This window comes from Chiloscyllium plagiosum, chromosome 23, assembly GCF_004010195.1.
Source record: "Chiloscyllium plagiosum isolate BGI_BamShark_2017 chromosome 23, ASM401019v2, whole genome shotgun sequence".
NCBI lineage: Eukaryota > Metazoa > Chordata > Chondrichthyes > Orectolobiformes > Hemiscylliidae > Chiloscyllium > Chiloscyllium plagiosum.
In genome coordinates, this window is record NC_057732.1 from 53,450,451 (window position 1) to 53,465,357 (window position 14,907).

At 42.0% G+C, this 14,907-nt stretch overlaps 1 protein-coding gene across 3 annotated transcripts; it reads left to right on the forward strand.

Annotated features, from left to right (window-relative positions):
• The first annotated feature begins 909 nt into the window (after positions 1-909).
• meig1 (meiosis/spermiogenesis associated 1) lies at positions 910-7,554 on the forward strand. Of its 3 annotated transcripts, none has more exons than XM_043714203.1 (3): positions 910-2,072; positions 3,946-4,118; positions 7,379-7,554. In XM_043714203.1, the coding sequence occupies exons 2-3, from the start codon at positions 3,960-3,962 to the stop codon at positions 7,505-7,507; spliced, it is 288 nt and encodes a 95-aa protein (XP_043570138.1). In that variant the 5' UTR covers positions 910-2,072; positions 3,946-3,959; the 3' UTR covers positions 7,508-7,554. The 3 variants fall into 3 exon arrangements, with proteins under 3 accessions (XP_043570138.1, XP_043570140.1, XP_043570137.1); XM_043714205.1 differs by lacking the exon at positions 910-2,072 and adding an exon at positions 2,079-2,350; XM_043714202.1 differs by lacking the exon at positions 910-2,072 and adding an exon at positions 2,357-2,469.
• The last annotated feature ends 7,353 nt before the right edge of the window (positions 7,555-14,907 follow it).

Genomic DNA, 14,907 nt, shown 5'->3' on the forward strand with positions numbered 1-14,907 from the left:
GCCACTTGGCCCATTTTGTCTATGCTAGCTAGAAATGACTAATTCAGCCTTTCACCTCTTTCCAACTCTTTGGAGCTCTGTGGGTTACAGAACTTTGGGTCTGTATCCAATTGTTTTCTTTTTAACCATTTAATCTGCCAATTTATCATTTAATCAAAGTGTCCACTGTTATTTTGTTCTTTTTGATGCTTTGTGTGAACAGCTGTTGCTTTTTCTGCATGCATGGGTGTGCATATCACTGGCAAGGCAAGATTTAATGTTCCCCACCCAATCTCCCTTGAGAAGGTGGTAGTAGGCTAGTTTTTGAATGACTGTAGTCCATCCCTGAGCATTCCATATCCTAATGCTGCAAACAGAGAGAGCACATTCCCCATGGAGGTCACTAACAATGGCATGTGTCAAAGCTGGAGAAGGCTAAGCCAAGAAAGAAAAGAAAACACAATAGTGTTCTTGACCATTTTCCCCACTCTCTTCAGTGCTCCCTTCCTCTCCTTTCAGTCCCATTGGACACCTTCCCTCTTGCCTTCCTTCCTTCCCCTACCTGCCTGCTTACCATTCTCTTTGTCTCTAAAGTAAGGAAAATAAACTATGAAGCCCACAAAAGGGGGGGCCCTCTTGTGGCACAGTGGTGGTGTCCCTACTGTTATGGACCAGGCCAGAGCCCCTCAAACATTTCAAGAAGATAGCTGGAAATCTGTTGCTGGAAAAGCGCAGCAGGTCAGGCAGCATCCAGGGAACAGGAGAATCGACGTTTCGGGCATAAGCCCTTCTTCAGGAAGATTTCAAGAAGATAACCTAGCCCCTAACTTTGCTAGTTGCTTTAAGCAGGTGCACAGTGGATATTCCAGGAGAGATGCTGCTGGTCAAACCACTTGGTTTTAAACAAAACAGAATTTATTTACAAGATTACTAAATGAAGGAGGGAGTGATCTTGAACAGGGACTAGTTCAATGGGGTTGCCCAGGGATCAGCTTTACAACAACTGCTTTTTTCAGTGTATACTGATGACATGAACAAGTGTGTGCACAGCACATTTTCAAAATTTTGCATATGTTACAAAATGAAGAAACATTGTGAACTGTGAGGCGGATGGTTAGGATCTGGAAATGCAGTGCCTGAGTTTAGTGCAGACAGGACAAATTGAGAATTTTAAGAGGAAACTGGAGTATCCTCTGAAAAGGAGGGATGTGCAGGTTTATGAGGACAAAGCAGAGGACAAGCACCAGGGGAATACCTCGTTCAGAGAGCAAGCAGAAACTCAACAGGCTGAATGGTTTCCTTTGTGTGCTGTAATTATTCTGTGAATCTATATGACTCCTTCCCACTTCCCCTTCTCTCTTTCTTCTATCCTCAATAAAGCAGCAGTCACTCAGCGCTGCTTTAGACTATCAGCTGAGACTCTATACTCCACCTAGGAGGAATAGTAGACTATTTTCTAAATTACATCCAGCCTGCGATACTGCCATCGTTGATATAAAGCAATGAGCAATTTTTAGCACGTTCCTGTAATTCCATGTGGAGCTCTTTTGCATTCTAAGTCCAGTCGGGGATTTCAGTGAATTTATTACATCCCCTCATGACACCGGTGCCCAGTTCGTTCATTTTTTAAAAAATAGCAAGCCTGCTCCGAATCTAATTGCTGGAAGCCTCTGGGACATAATACTTTCCCTTTCTACTTGGATGTTATGTTCATTCTCACTCCCAGACAGCCAACCTTATGTTTTTTCTCTCTCTCTCTCTGTTAACTGGCGTTCGAATGCCATCAGTGAATTGCCCGGGTGTTAGTGGGGAAAATGCTTTATTTGCATTAATCCTATGGAATGAGCTTGCTCATGTTCTGTCTGATTGAATGAATACCGATCAGCTGATTTAGAATTGTCCTGTGACGCTCCACATGTGGTTTCCCACTAGACCGGAAGAATATTCTCTGCTACATTGTCGCGTCATGTGTTGCCTGGTTACAGGTGACAACAACACACCAGCAACCTCCAACGTCTCACGAACAGGATAAAGTGACAGTCTAGCCTGTGTTGTCTCTGTGTGGGAATAACTTATTGAGTTGGTTTTCAAGGGTGAGTTTCTGCAGCATGAAACATTAGACACTGGCAGTGAGAATGTTGATCAGCTGAAGGTTAATAGTGAAATCTCACCGTGTGGGCTGTAAAAGACAGACCCAGTGAGTGGAGACGGGACCCAGACCCAGCAGACTTGCTCATCCTACAGTTAAGGAGGCGAGATCTGCAATGCTTCAGATTACTGCAGTGTGACCATTGAGGATCCGGGGGAGCGGTAGATTTGTCACTGGGAAAGAGCACGATGATTCTTGCCAACCTGTGTTTATATAACTGAGGTATGAGGGTATGGGAAATTTGCCTTCTGTATCATGCACAGGGTGAGCTTATTAATCAGCGTTTCTCAGCAGATTTTTCAGCATGGCAATGGACTTTTACACGTGCCAAGAAATGCTGAGTGAGTACAAATATTTAATTCCAAATGTCAAGAAAATTCCTTTGTTTAGGCTTTGTCAAAATTTTGAAGAAGAGCAGAGTTTTCTCAGTGGTCCTTCATCCCTCAATGAACATAATTTGAACAGGCTATCTGGCATTTTGTCAAGCAAATTGTCGGCTTTCCCTGCATGACTGCAGTGATTACGTCACTGGCTGTAAAGTACTTTGGGAAATCTAGAAGTCATGAATCTAGAGGTATATAATGCGACAGACTTTAAATGCAAATCTTTCTTTCTAAACAAAGTGAAATATAAACTATTGGATCATGAGTAGGCCATTTGGCCTTCTCTGCTATTCAGTTTGATCACCACTGATCCTCTCTCAATGCCATATTCTTATGTATGTTCCTCTTGATGCCTTTAAAATCTAAAAATGCATCTACCTCTTTCTTGAATATATTCAGTGACTTGACCTCCATAGCCTTCTGTGGTAGAGAATTCCACAGTTCACTAGCCTTTGGGTTTTTCCTCATCTCAGCCATAAATGGTCTACCCTGTATCTTGAGGCTCTGACCCCAGTTCTGGCTCCCCCAACCAGGGAAAGCATCAGTTCAGGACCTGTAATGTTGGCTCTGTTTTCTTTCCACAGATGCTGCAAAACCTGCTGAATTTCTCCAGCAATTTCTGTTTTTGTTTCTGATTTCTTCCATCCATAGTTCTTTGATTTTTTTGTTCAAGGAAAGCATCTTCCCTGCTCCTAGTTTGTCCAGCCCCTGTTAGAATTTGATATGTTAAAACAGATCTCCTCTCAGCCTCCTCACCCACTCTAGTGAATACAGGTCCAGCTGAACCAATCTCTTCTCATAGGCCAACCCTAGAACAATCTAGTGAAACTCCAGTACACTCCCTCTATGGCAGGTATATCCTTTCATAGGTAGGGAGACCGAAACTGCATACAATACTCCCAAGTCTGATCTCACCAAGGCCCAATACACTGCATTAAGACATCTCTATTTGTGAACTGAAACCCTCTTGCAATGAAGACCAATAAAGCTGTTTCAATTGCTTGCTGCACCAGCCTGTCTACTTACATTGACTGGTGTAGATGAACACCCAAATCCCTTTGTATATTCACACCTCACTATACAGAATGATTTAAATCATACTCTTCCATTCTGTTTTTAATGCCAAATGTTATAATTTCACATTTAGTCACAATGTACTGCAACTGCCATGTGTTTGGCCACTCACTCAATCTATCTACAATACCTTGAAGCCTCCTCACAATTTACAATCCTGCCCAGTTTTGTGTCATCAGCAAACTTGGAAAATGTTGCCTTTGTCTCCTTCATCCTGAACACAGATTAAATGTTTTCAAAGGACCATTGGTCATGAATGTACAACTTCAGATATATTATAAGGTAATCTATTTGTAAGCATCGCTTTTGTATGTAGATGTAAAGTAGAAGGTCAAAGTTAATCTTTCTTTTCTGCTTTAGGTATTTATTACATTATGTCTTTGAGAGACTTTGGAACCCAAGGGCAGGAAGTGAAACCTAAATTTATGAGTCGTGCCAAGCAATGGACTGAAGAAATAGAAAATTTATACAGATTTCAACAAGCTGGATACAGAGATGAAATTGAATACAAGCAAGTAAAGCAAGTAGATGGGGTAATATATTCTGTCGCTGACTATTTGTATGCTACAATTATTTAATTTGCAATATTTGTAAAGGAAAGCCTGCGGAAATGTTATAAAATAAGTACAGGTTGGTGTCCAATAGAAAATTAAACCAAAGGAATTAACACACAGGACAATGATGAGAAATACAAATATCCATCCATTAAGTCAACCAGGTTTGAGCAATGAAGTCACATTATGATAGGGCTAAGTTCTAAAATGGAATCTTCCAAAGGCTTTTTTATAATATTAAAATGATTACTTTCAGATTTAAAATAGCCATTCTTTCATTTTTGTAGTGAAAATGAAGATTCCAAAACGACCTGATAATCTTTGCTCCCTAAATATTTATTGTTCATTTCTGCAATCTCAACATTTGTTTTGATGTGGAGATGTCGGTGTTGGACTGGGGTGTACACAGTTAAAAATCACACAACACCAGGTTATAGTCCAACAGGTTTAATTGGAAGCACTAGCTTTCGGTTGTCCTGATGAAGGAGCAGTGCTCTGAAAGTTAGTGCTTCCAATTAAACCTGTAGGACTATAACCTGATGTTGTGTGATTTTTAACTTTCAACATTTGCTGGTTCATACAAAAGCGAAATACTCTGTGGCTGCTGGTAATCTGAAATAAAAGCTATGGGGGAGGATCTGTTTTGGGGCCACTGTAGGTGTCACTTTTATAAATGACCAGGATGAGTGCGAAGAAGGAGGGGTTAGTAAATTTGCAGGTAACACTTAAGGTCGGTGGAGTTTTGGATCGTGCCGATGGATGTTGCAAGTTACAGAGTGACATAGATACTGCAGAGCTGGGCTGAGAGGTGACAAATAAAGTTTAATGCGGAAAAGTGTGAGTTGATTCACTTTGAAAGGAACAACAGGAATAAAGTGTACTGGGCTAATACTAAGATTCTTGGCAGTGTGGATGAACAGAGAGATCTCGGTGTCCATGTATATAGATCCCTAATGGTGTGTTAGCTTTTATTGGTGGAGGGATTGAGTTTTGGAGCCACGAGGTCATGCTGCAGCTGAACAAAACTCTGGTGTGGCTGCCCTTGGGGTATTGCATACAGTTCTGGTCACCGCATTATAGGAAGGATGTGGAAGCTTTGGGAAGGGTTCAGAGGAGATTTACTAGGATGTTGCCTGGTATGGAGGGAAGGCCTTATAAGGAAAGGCTGAGGGACCTGAGGCTATTTTCATTAGAGAGAGGAAGGTTGAGAGGTGACGTAATTGAGACATATAAGATAATCAGAGGGTCAGATAGGGTGGACAGTGAGAGCCTTTTTCCTCAGATGGTGATGGCTAGCATGAGGGAACATAGCTTTAAATTGAGGGGTGATAGATATAGGATGGATGTCGGAGGTAACTTCTTTACTCAGAGAGTAGTAGGGGTGTGGAATGCACTGCCTGCAACAGTAGTAGACTCACCAACTTTAAGGACATTTAAGTGGTCATTGGCAAGCATATAGATGAAAACAGAATAGCGTAGGATAGATGGGCTTCAGTTTGGTTCATAGGTCGGCGCAACATCGAGGGCCGAAGGGCCTGTACTGTGCTGTAATGTTCTATGTTCTAAACTCAGTGGATCTGTCAGGATCTGTGGAGACAGAAACTGTGTTAATACTTCAAGTTAGATATGATCCTTTTTCAGAACTGATGTGATAATGTTGAGCAAGTCAAGCAACTTAGTTCTGAACAAGAGTCACATTGGACTCAAAATGTTACCAATTCTGTTTCTCTCTCCACAGATGCTGCCCGACTCATTAAGTTTCTCCAGCATGTTGTTTTTGTTTACTTGTTCATATTTTCTTTTACAGATCTAATCAATTTTATTCCGATAGGTTTGTTTATTTTAATGCAAGAGGTCTTGCAAGTAAGGCAAATGATTTGAGGGTGTTGATTTATATACAGGAATGTGGTATCATTGCTATCACAGAGATATGGCTCACTGATGGATAGAACTGGCAGTCCAATATCTGGGACATGGAATCTTTAGGCCTGATGGAGGGGGAGCTATTAAAGAGGAAGGGGAGTCACCATATTGATTAAGAAGGCGAAAGTGAGGACTGCAGATGCTAGAGATCAGAGTCAAGATTAGAGTGGTGCTGGAAAAGCACAGCAGGTCAGGCAGCATTCGAGGAGCAGGAAAATCGATGTTTTGGGCAGGAGCCCTTCATCAGGAATGAGGCCATTCCTAACGAAGGGCTCCTGCCCGAAATGTCAATTATTCCTGCTCCTCGGATGCTGCCTGACCTACTGTGCTTTTCTAGCCCCACTCTAATTTGACTCTTGATATTGATCAGGGAGTCAATTAATGAGGTAAACAGGGATGACATCTTAGAAAAAAAGCTGAAAGAACTGTGGATGTTATAAAACAGAGACAAAAACAGAAGTTGCTGGAAAAGCCCAGCAGGTACTGGCAGCATCTGTGGAGAGAAATCAGAGTTAAAGTTTCAGGTCGAGTGACTCTTCCTCAGAACAGTTGAAACAGTATAAGGCGAGGATGGAGCTATATGAAATTCAGTTAGGCCACACCTGGAGTACTGTGTGCATTTCTGGTCACCACACTATAGGAAGAATGAGATTGCATGATAGAGTGTGCAGAGGAGATTCACCAGGATGCCTGGACTGGAGTGATTCACCTATAAAGATAGATTGGCTGGGGTTGTTTTCCTTAGAGGAAAGGGTATCTGATTGAGGTGTACAAAGTTCTGAGGGACATAGTCATAGGAGAAGCATTTCCTCTTTGTAGAGCGAACACAATTTTTCGGTAAGGAGCAGGAGGTCTAGTGGAGATTTGAGCAAATACTTTTTCACCTAGAGGGTGGTGGGGATCCAGAATACACTGCTTAAAAGGAACGTGCAACACATTTAAGAACAATTTAGACAAGCATTTGAAACACAATAGCATATAAGGCAATGAGTCAAGCATTGGGAAATGGGATTAGAATAGATCGGTGTTTGATGACTGGCATGGACATGATGGATGAAAAAATCCCTTTCCATGCTTTAAAACCTCTATGACCCTGATATCTGGATGTTTGGGGAACTGAAATAATTTGAAAATATACTTATCATTTCTGTTACAGATCTTTAAGAAAGCTTTACAATATATCTCAAAAGCTACTCAGATGTTTCACATGTTGCATTTCAATCCCTAGATTTTAGAGTGCATTATGCTGTATTCATGAGATACTCAAAGAAGTGGTGTGTGACAAAATTGAGACAGTGACGTTCTGTTCAATGCAGGTGGATCGTTGGCCAGATACTGGGTATGTGAAAAAACTTCAAAGACGAGATAACACATTTTATTACTACAGTAGAAAAAGAGAATGCGAGGACAAAGAAGTCCAGAAAGTCAAGGTTTATGCCTATTGATCAATTCTTGTTTGTCACACGTTTGCGTCTAAATAAATCAAATCAACATTTACCTTCATATGTTTTTTGATTGAGTATTTCACATCTTAACATTTGTCAGTCTGTGTTGTGTTCTTTCCCCTTTACATTCTGATTAAATCTGAAGTAGAAGATGTAAGGCTTATTGAAAAACACAAACAAACTTATTAGTAATCTCTGAATATATTATCTATCTGAATTCTTATTACAAAGGAAGACAATCTTTTATAACTTAAAGAGCTGTTAAAACAAGTTCTATAAGCTGAAAGATGAGAATACTGGATGGTATATTCTTACATTTCTGCACATTTTCTGTTTAATTTTGCCAATTTTTGGCACAAATATATTTTTCTTTTATCTCCAACTGAACATGAATTAATTATTTTATTAATTTGGTTTTGTTTCTAATGTTAAAGTAAATTTACACTTCATTATATGAGATATTGATAAGCAGTCTATAAATACACAATCGAGTCGAGAGTGTGGCGCTGGAAAAGCATAGCAGGTCAGGCAGCATCCGCGGAGCAGAAAATCGACGTTTTGGGCAAAAGCCCTTATCAGGAATGAGGAGGGGCTTTTGCCCGAAACGTCAATTTTCCTGCTCCTCGGATACCACATGACCTGCTGTGCTTTTCCAGCATCACAGTCTCGACTCTGATCTCCAGCATCTGCAGTACTCACTTTTGCCTATAAATACACAATGACGAGCAAATGATACAGCAAGGCTTTGCATTTTAAAACTTTCAACTATTAAAGTTCAAAGTTACAAATTATTGTAACATGGAATGTGGGCATCACTGGGTAAGCCAAGTTTATTAGCCATCCCTAATTGTCCTTGAATGTGGCGGTGAGCAGCTGCCTTCAACCACTGCTGCCCATGTGCTGTGGGAATTGCCCTTGAGGGAATTCCATGAGTTTGAGCCAACAATACTGAAGGAATGGTGATATATTTCCAGGCCACGATGGTGAATGACTTGGAAGAGAACTTACAGGGAGTGGTGTTCTGATGTATCTGCTGTCCTTGTCCTTCTAGATGATAGAGATTGTGGGTTTGGAAGGTGCTAATGAAGGAATCTTGTGCAAGGACACCTATACTCTATTATACAGGTGTATATGTGAATGTATCTTATGCAGCCCTTCATTATGTGATTATGGATATATTTGTACAGCCATTCCACAAATGTTTTAGTTATATTGGTGTTGATTATGCACATCTTATGGATAAGTACACTTCCATATATAGTTAATTGTTACGGACCTCAATGAGATGATACCGTCAGGAAGAATTGTTCCATCGGTCCAGGCAGAGATAACTGTTGGTAGAATTGTTTAACTTGGGTTCTGGGGCAGTTGGAAATGGGGACAATGGAGATGGGTTTGGAAATTTGGTGGCGAGTTTGCTTAGAGTTGGACAGTGGTTAAGTTTCTGCTCGGCTGGAGGTTCGCATGGGACAGGAGCGGGTGGTTTATATTAAGTGGGTCTTCAAGAATGTGTCAAAAAGACCTAGTGTTTCCACCCTCTTCCAGCTGGACATCATTCATATGCTCTGACTGGGACTTGGCAGATTTCCCACGTGTTTCTGTGTTACATTTTTCATGAGAAAGATTGAGTTCCCTGTAGAGTGAGATACATCCTCGTAGTGATAAATTGCTAACCCACACTGGTGCCAGTGGCCATTGCATTGCTGCATTTTGTTAAAGATGGCGAGGATGCTGAGGAGTTAATACTTTTAGTTGTTCCTTTTTCCTTCACTCTTGATCTGGGTCCTGACCCCAAACAGCCTTCAGGCTTTCTGTCTTGGTTTTGGTCACAGAGTTCAGGATGATGTGCAAAGTAGAGATGCAACTGAAAGAAGCTATTGGGCAGCAAAGGAAGATTTCCAAAGGTTGTGTTAGGTAATGCTGAAACCTGGAAAGTATTGCAGGGTTCTGGTGAAGTTTGTCAGCTGGAGATAGAAGAATTAGCAAGGTGTCACTTTTCAGCTAATTAGTGGAAGCTCATAATCTAGCTCATAATCAAATCACCCAGTTTTTCTATTAGTTACTATCTAGAACCACAATTGAAAGTATGCATATGTAGATGAGGAGGTTCACACAGATGAAGAAAGTATTCAATTGAGTGAGCTAATGGAGAAGACCTGTCACCTATGCAGTAGACACTTCCCTCAGAAGGAGTCAGTTAAATCAGGTAAGGAAGGAGAGGAGAAAAATGACTAAACCAAAAGTGATAGATATCAATATTGGTAAAACTGGTGCAAACTGTGTCTTGCTCCTTGAACTGTTACCAATACCAAAGGCAGCGGCACAAGCTCACTCAAAGAGCTCAGCTTTGAAATTAATACCACCAGATTCTGAAAGTCAAAGAACATACTAACTCCTATGTGAAGAGAAGGTTAATTATGGAGCAACCATCGTGATCTATACCTCCAAAACAAAATCATAACTCTCTTTCAGGGTGTTTAGTTGGAAATTGCTTTGGGTGGTTTTTCTACCAATATCCCCACCCTCAATAATGGGGGTGCCCAGCACATCTATGTTAAAGATGAGGCTGATGCATTTGCAACAAACTTTGGGCCAGGAGTGCCAAATGGATGATCCATCTTGACCACCTCCAGAGGTAATATACAAAAGAAGCAAATATGATGTCAGAGAAACCATTTTCACAATGAGTGGTTTGAGCCTGGAATGCACCACTGGGAAATGTAGCAGAGAATGGAACAGAACAGTCTTTATTGTTACATATACTCAATGAGTACAGTGAAAAGTTTATACGTTTCCAATTACAGTGCTGACTTAGATACAAAAGTACTCAGGCACAGCTTCTTTAGTTACAAAACAATAGAGAAATAAAAAGTCCAGCATTACAGAAATAAAGGTTCAGTACAGCAGACCATGCTGGCACTTAGAACCCAGTCCGCACCGGGCCCTGGTTCCACACCGCGCCAGCGACACGCCACACAGAGAGGCTGCTATGGGGGGAGGCTGCTGCACCATGCCGGGAGCTTACCACGCCATGCCAGGAGGTCACTATGCCAATGCCAGGAGGTTGCTATGCCAATGCCGGGAGGCTGGGACCTCGCCACGCCAACACTGGGAGGTTGCTATGGCAACAACGTGAGGCTGGGAGCTTGCCACGCCAACACGAGGAGGTCACTATGCTAGCACTGGAAGGCTGGGAGGTCGCCATGCCAACGCCAGAGGCTACAGGCTTGCCATGCTAACGCTGGAGGGTTGCTATGCCAATGCCATGAGGTTACTATGCCAGCGCTGGGAGGCTGAGAGGTCGCCATGCCAATGCCGGGAGGCCAATGCGGGAGATTCAATTGAGACATTCAGTATAACATTAGATGATTGTTTCTAGTTAAATAATGTGCACAGATGTGGTGAAAAGACAGGAGAATGGCATAAAGTCATGATGCTCATTTGGAGAGCTGATTCAGACATGATGCGCTGAATGGTCTCTGCACTGTAACACCTCTGTGACTTTGTAGTAAAGTATATTATCAAGGGCCAGTGCCTTCAGGAAATGATGAGAAGGCTGTATATTTTCTACAGTCTGTTCTGTGATAACTCATGTTCCTTCAATGCGAATTGTCTTTAACGTGATTGAAGAATTTGGACCATTATTTGGAGAACTCAAACTTTCCTTACCTGTATTGGCTATAACGCGACTCCAGCCTCATTAGTTTAAATGGTGCAGCTATTATGCGATTTTCTTATAATGTGAGATCGCACAAGAATGGGACTATCGCATTACATCAGAACCGACTGTACTTTTCTTCACCAAAGTACTTAGAGCAACGTTTCAGGGCTAGTACACTGAAGATACATTTATAAATTATTACATCTGACCAATGCTTGATTCCATAATTAGATACCACAGAATGATCACGAAGTCTCAAAAAGAATTTGTGAGCAGTAAAATATCAGCATCAGAAAATGAGAGATGAATGCTTTTAGTAAAACTGTTCAGACAAATGTAATCAGAATTTCCAATGGTGGAATTGAAGATGAAATGTTGTTGCAAATTCAAAAGGTTTGTGATAGGAGCAGAAATCTTTACCTACCCTGAATTTACCTACCAGGATTAGAGAACAGTTTAAGGTCAAAATAGGAACAGAAATTCATAGAAAGCAACTAAGACACTTCCTTTCTATGTATGTTGTACAGCCAGGGATCAAGCAACTTGTAATAGTATTGCCAGGCCTGCAGAGGATCAGAATTGACCCTCCTAGAGATCAGAGATATGTTGCTATCAGCAACAGAATTAAATTCACGTTGAAATCAATATTTCCATGAAAGTACGGACTGAAAAGGAAAAGGATCTTCTCAATGATATCCTGCTTAGGTTCCTCCAGGGCTACTCAGCTTCTGACGTTATTATAGCTTTGGTTCAAGCATGGTCAAAAGAGCTGAATTGCAGAGGTGAGGTGAGAGTGACAGCCCTTGACATCAAGGCTGCATTTGACCAAGTATGGCATCAAGGACCCCTAGCAAAACGGATTGAGACGTCATGTTTAGGTTGTATTAGGGCTTTGGTGAGGCCACTTTTGGAGTACTGTGTACAGTTCTGGTTGTCCTGCTATAGGAAAGATATTATTAAATTGGAGAGTGTTCAGAGAAGATTTACCAGAATGTTGACAGGATTGGAGTGTTTCAGTTATAAAGATAGGTTGGATAGCCTGGGACTTTTTTAACTAGAGATTAGAAGTTTGAGGGATGCACTTATAAAGGTTTATAAAATCATGAGGGACATAGATCTGGTGAATAGCAAAGGTCTTTTTCTGAGGATGGGTGAATTAAAAAATAGGCGGCATATTTTTAAGGTGAGAGTACAAAGTTTTAAAAGGGACTTGAGTGGCAACTTTTTCATGTAGATGGTAGTTCACGTGTGGAATGAACTGCCAGAGGAAGTGGTAGAGGTGGGTACGATTACAACATTTAAACAGGTACATGAATAGGAAAGGTTTAGAGGGGTATGGGCCAAATGCAGGGCAAGTGGGACTAGTTTAATTTGGGAAACTTGGTCGGCATTGAAGGGTCTGTTTCCGTGCAGTTTGCCTCTATGAATCAATGGGTATCAGGGAGAAAATTCTCCACTAGTTGGAGTCATACATGGCACATAGGAAGATGGTTGGAGGTGAAGGTTGGAGGTCATCTCAGCTCCAGGACATCTCTATGGGGAATCCTTAAGGTAGTGTCCTCAACCCAACCATCTCCAGCACTTCCAAAACCAAGACCACTTCCATCTAGAAGGACATGGGCAGCAGATACATGAGAACACTATCACCTTCAAGTTCCCCTCCAAGCTAATCACCATCCTGACTTGTAAATATCTCGCTGTTCCTTCAGGGTTGCTGGGTCAAAAATCTGGTATTCCCTCCCTAAGGGCATTGTGGGCCCATGGACTGCAGCCGTTTAAGAAGGCAGCTCGCCACCACCACCTCACGGGCAATTAGGACAGACAGTAAAGGCTACCCCAGACAGTGACACTCACGTCCCACAAGTAACTAATAGAATATCTGGTTCCAAAAACCAATTCCTCTAAATGGAGCACAAAAGGAGGCCATTTGGTCCATTGGACATATACGGGTTCTCCATGGAGCAATCCATTACCCTGCTCTCCTCTGCAGACAAGCAAGTTTATTTCCTGAAAGTGCTTGTCCAATGTCCTGTTGAAATTATTGATCATTTCCATTTCCATGCCCAATTTGCAGACAGAGAGTTCCAGGTCATGACCACTCACTGCATAAGAAACACTTCTTCCTCACCTCCCACACATCTCTTGCCCAATTTCTCAAATAATTGTTGCATTCTCTAAGATGTTAACAATCCATCTATTTCAGGAAAGTGAAACCATTGTTTATAACAGCCACCAGATGGAACTGGTGTGAGGTTTAAATGGGGAATTGAAAGAGTGAAGTTATAAATGGGTTCAGGCAGGGAGTGAGTCCATGTGTTTCACATCCAAATAGCAGAACGTAAGGTCTCACATCGATGCAAACATTGTACAGTAAACAGAAATCAATGATTTTACATAGTTATGTATTCTCCCATGTGCATCTTCCTCACAATCACATTCAGAAGGCTGATTTTCAATTCATAAAACTTCTGTTGCTTAAGACATTACACCCAACACAGCAAACATATAGAAAGAAATAACAGCAATAACTCCCAAAAACCTGTCCACCATCTAAAAGGAATTTTCCCTGATGCATGCAGTTCCAATAACACTCAAGACGTTTGACAGCATTTCGGGTAGAACAACCCACTTGATTGCAGCACATTCACAGAAATCCACCACCAGCACTCAGTAGCAGCAGTGTGTACTATCTACAAGATGCACTGCAGAAATTCACCAAGGCTCATTTGACAACACATTCCAAAGCCACGACCACTTCCATCTAGAAGGACAAGGGTAGCACCACCACTAGCAAGTTCCCCTCTGAGCCACTCACCATTGTGACTTGGAAATATTTCACCGGCTGGACAGTTTATTATCCAAGGATTGAGAACAGCATCTTTCACAAATCCCAAAAACATTCAGAGAAATCTTATGAAACACACTAGTGAGATTTAGCAGCAACAGGTCAACCGAGGGCATGGATAAGGTGAATAGCCAAAGTATTTTCCCCAGGGTAGTGGAGTCCAGAACAAGAGGGTGCAGGTTTAAGGTGAGAAGGGTAAAATTTAAAAGGGACCTAAGGGACAACTGTTTCACACAGATGGTGGTGCGTGTATGGAATGAGTTGCCAGAGGAAGTGGTGGAAGCTGGTACAATTACAACATTTAAAAGGCATCTGGGTGCATATATGAATAGGAAAGGTTGAGAGGGATATGGGCCAAGTGCTGGCAAATGGGACTAGACTAATGTAGAATGTCTGGTCTGCATGGAGGAGTTGGACTGAAGGGTCTGTTTCCGTGCTGTACATCTCTATGGCTGACTGGCTCAGTCACTTTCTGTATTAGTGGTGCTGAAAGAGCACAGTAGTTCAGGCAGCATCCAAGGAGCAGCGAGATCGACGTTTCGGGCAAAAGCCCTTCATCAGGAATAAAGGCAGAGAGCCTGAAGCGTGGAGAGATAAGCTAGAGGAGGGTGGGGGTGGAGAGAAAGTAGCATAGAGTACAATAGGTGGGGGGGGGAGGGGATGAAGGTGATAGGTCAGGGAGGAAGGTGGAATGGATAGGTGGAAAAGAAGATAGGCAGGTAGGACAAGTCATAGAGACAGTGCTGAGCTGAAAGTTTGGAACTAGGGTGAGGTGGGGGAAGGGGAAATGAGGAAACTGTTGAAGTCCACATTGATGCCCTGGGGTTGAAGTGTTCCGAGGCGGAAGATGAGGCGTTCTTCCCCCAGGCGTCTGGTGGTGAGGGAGCGGAGGTG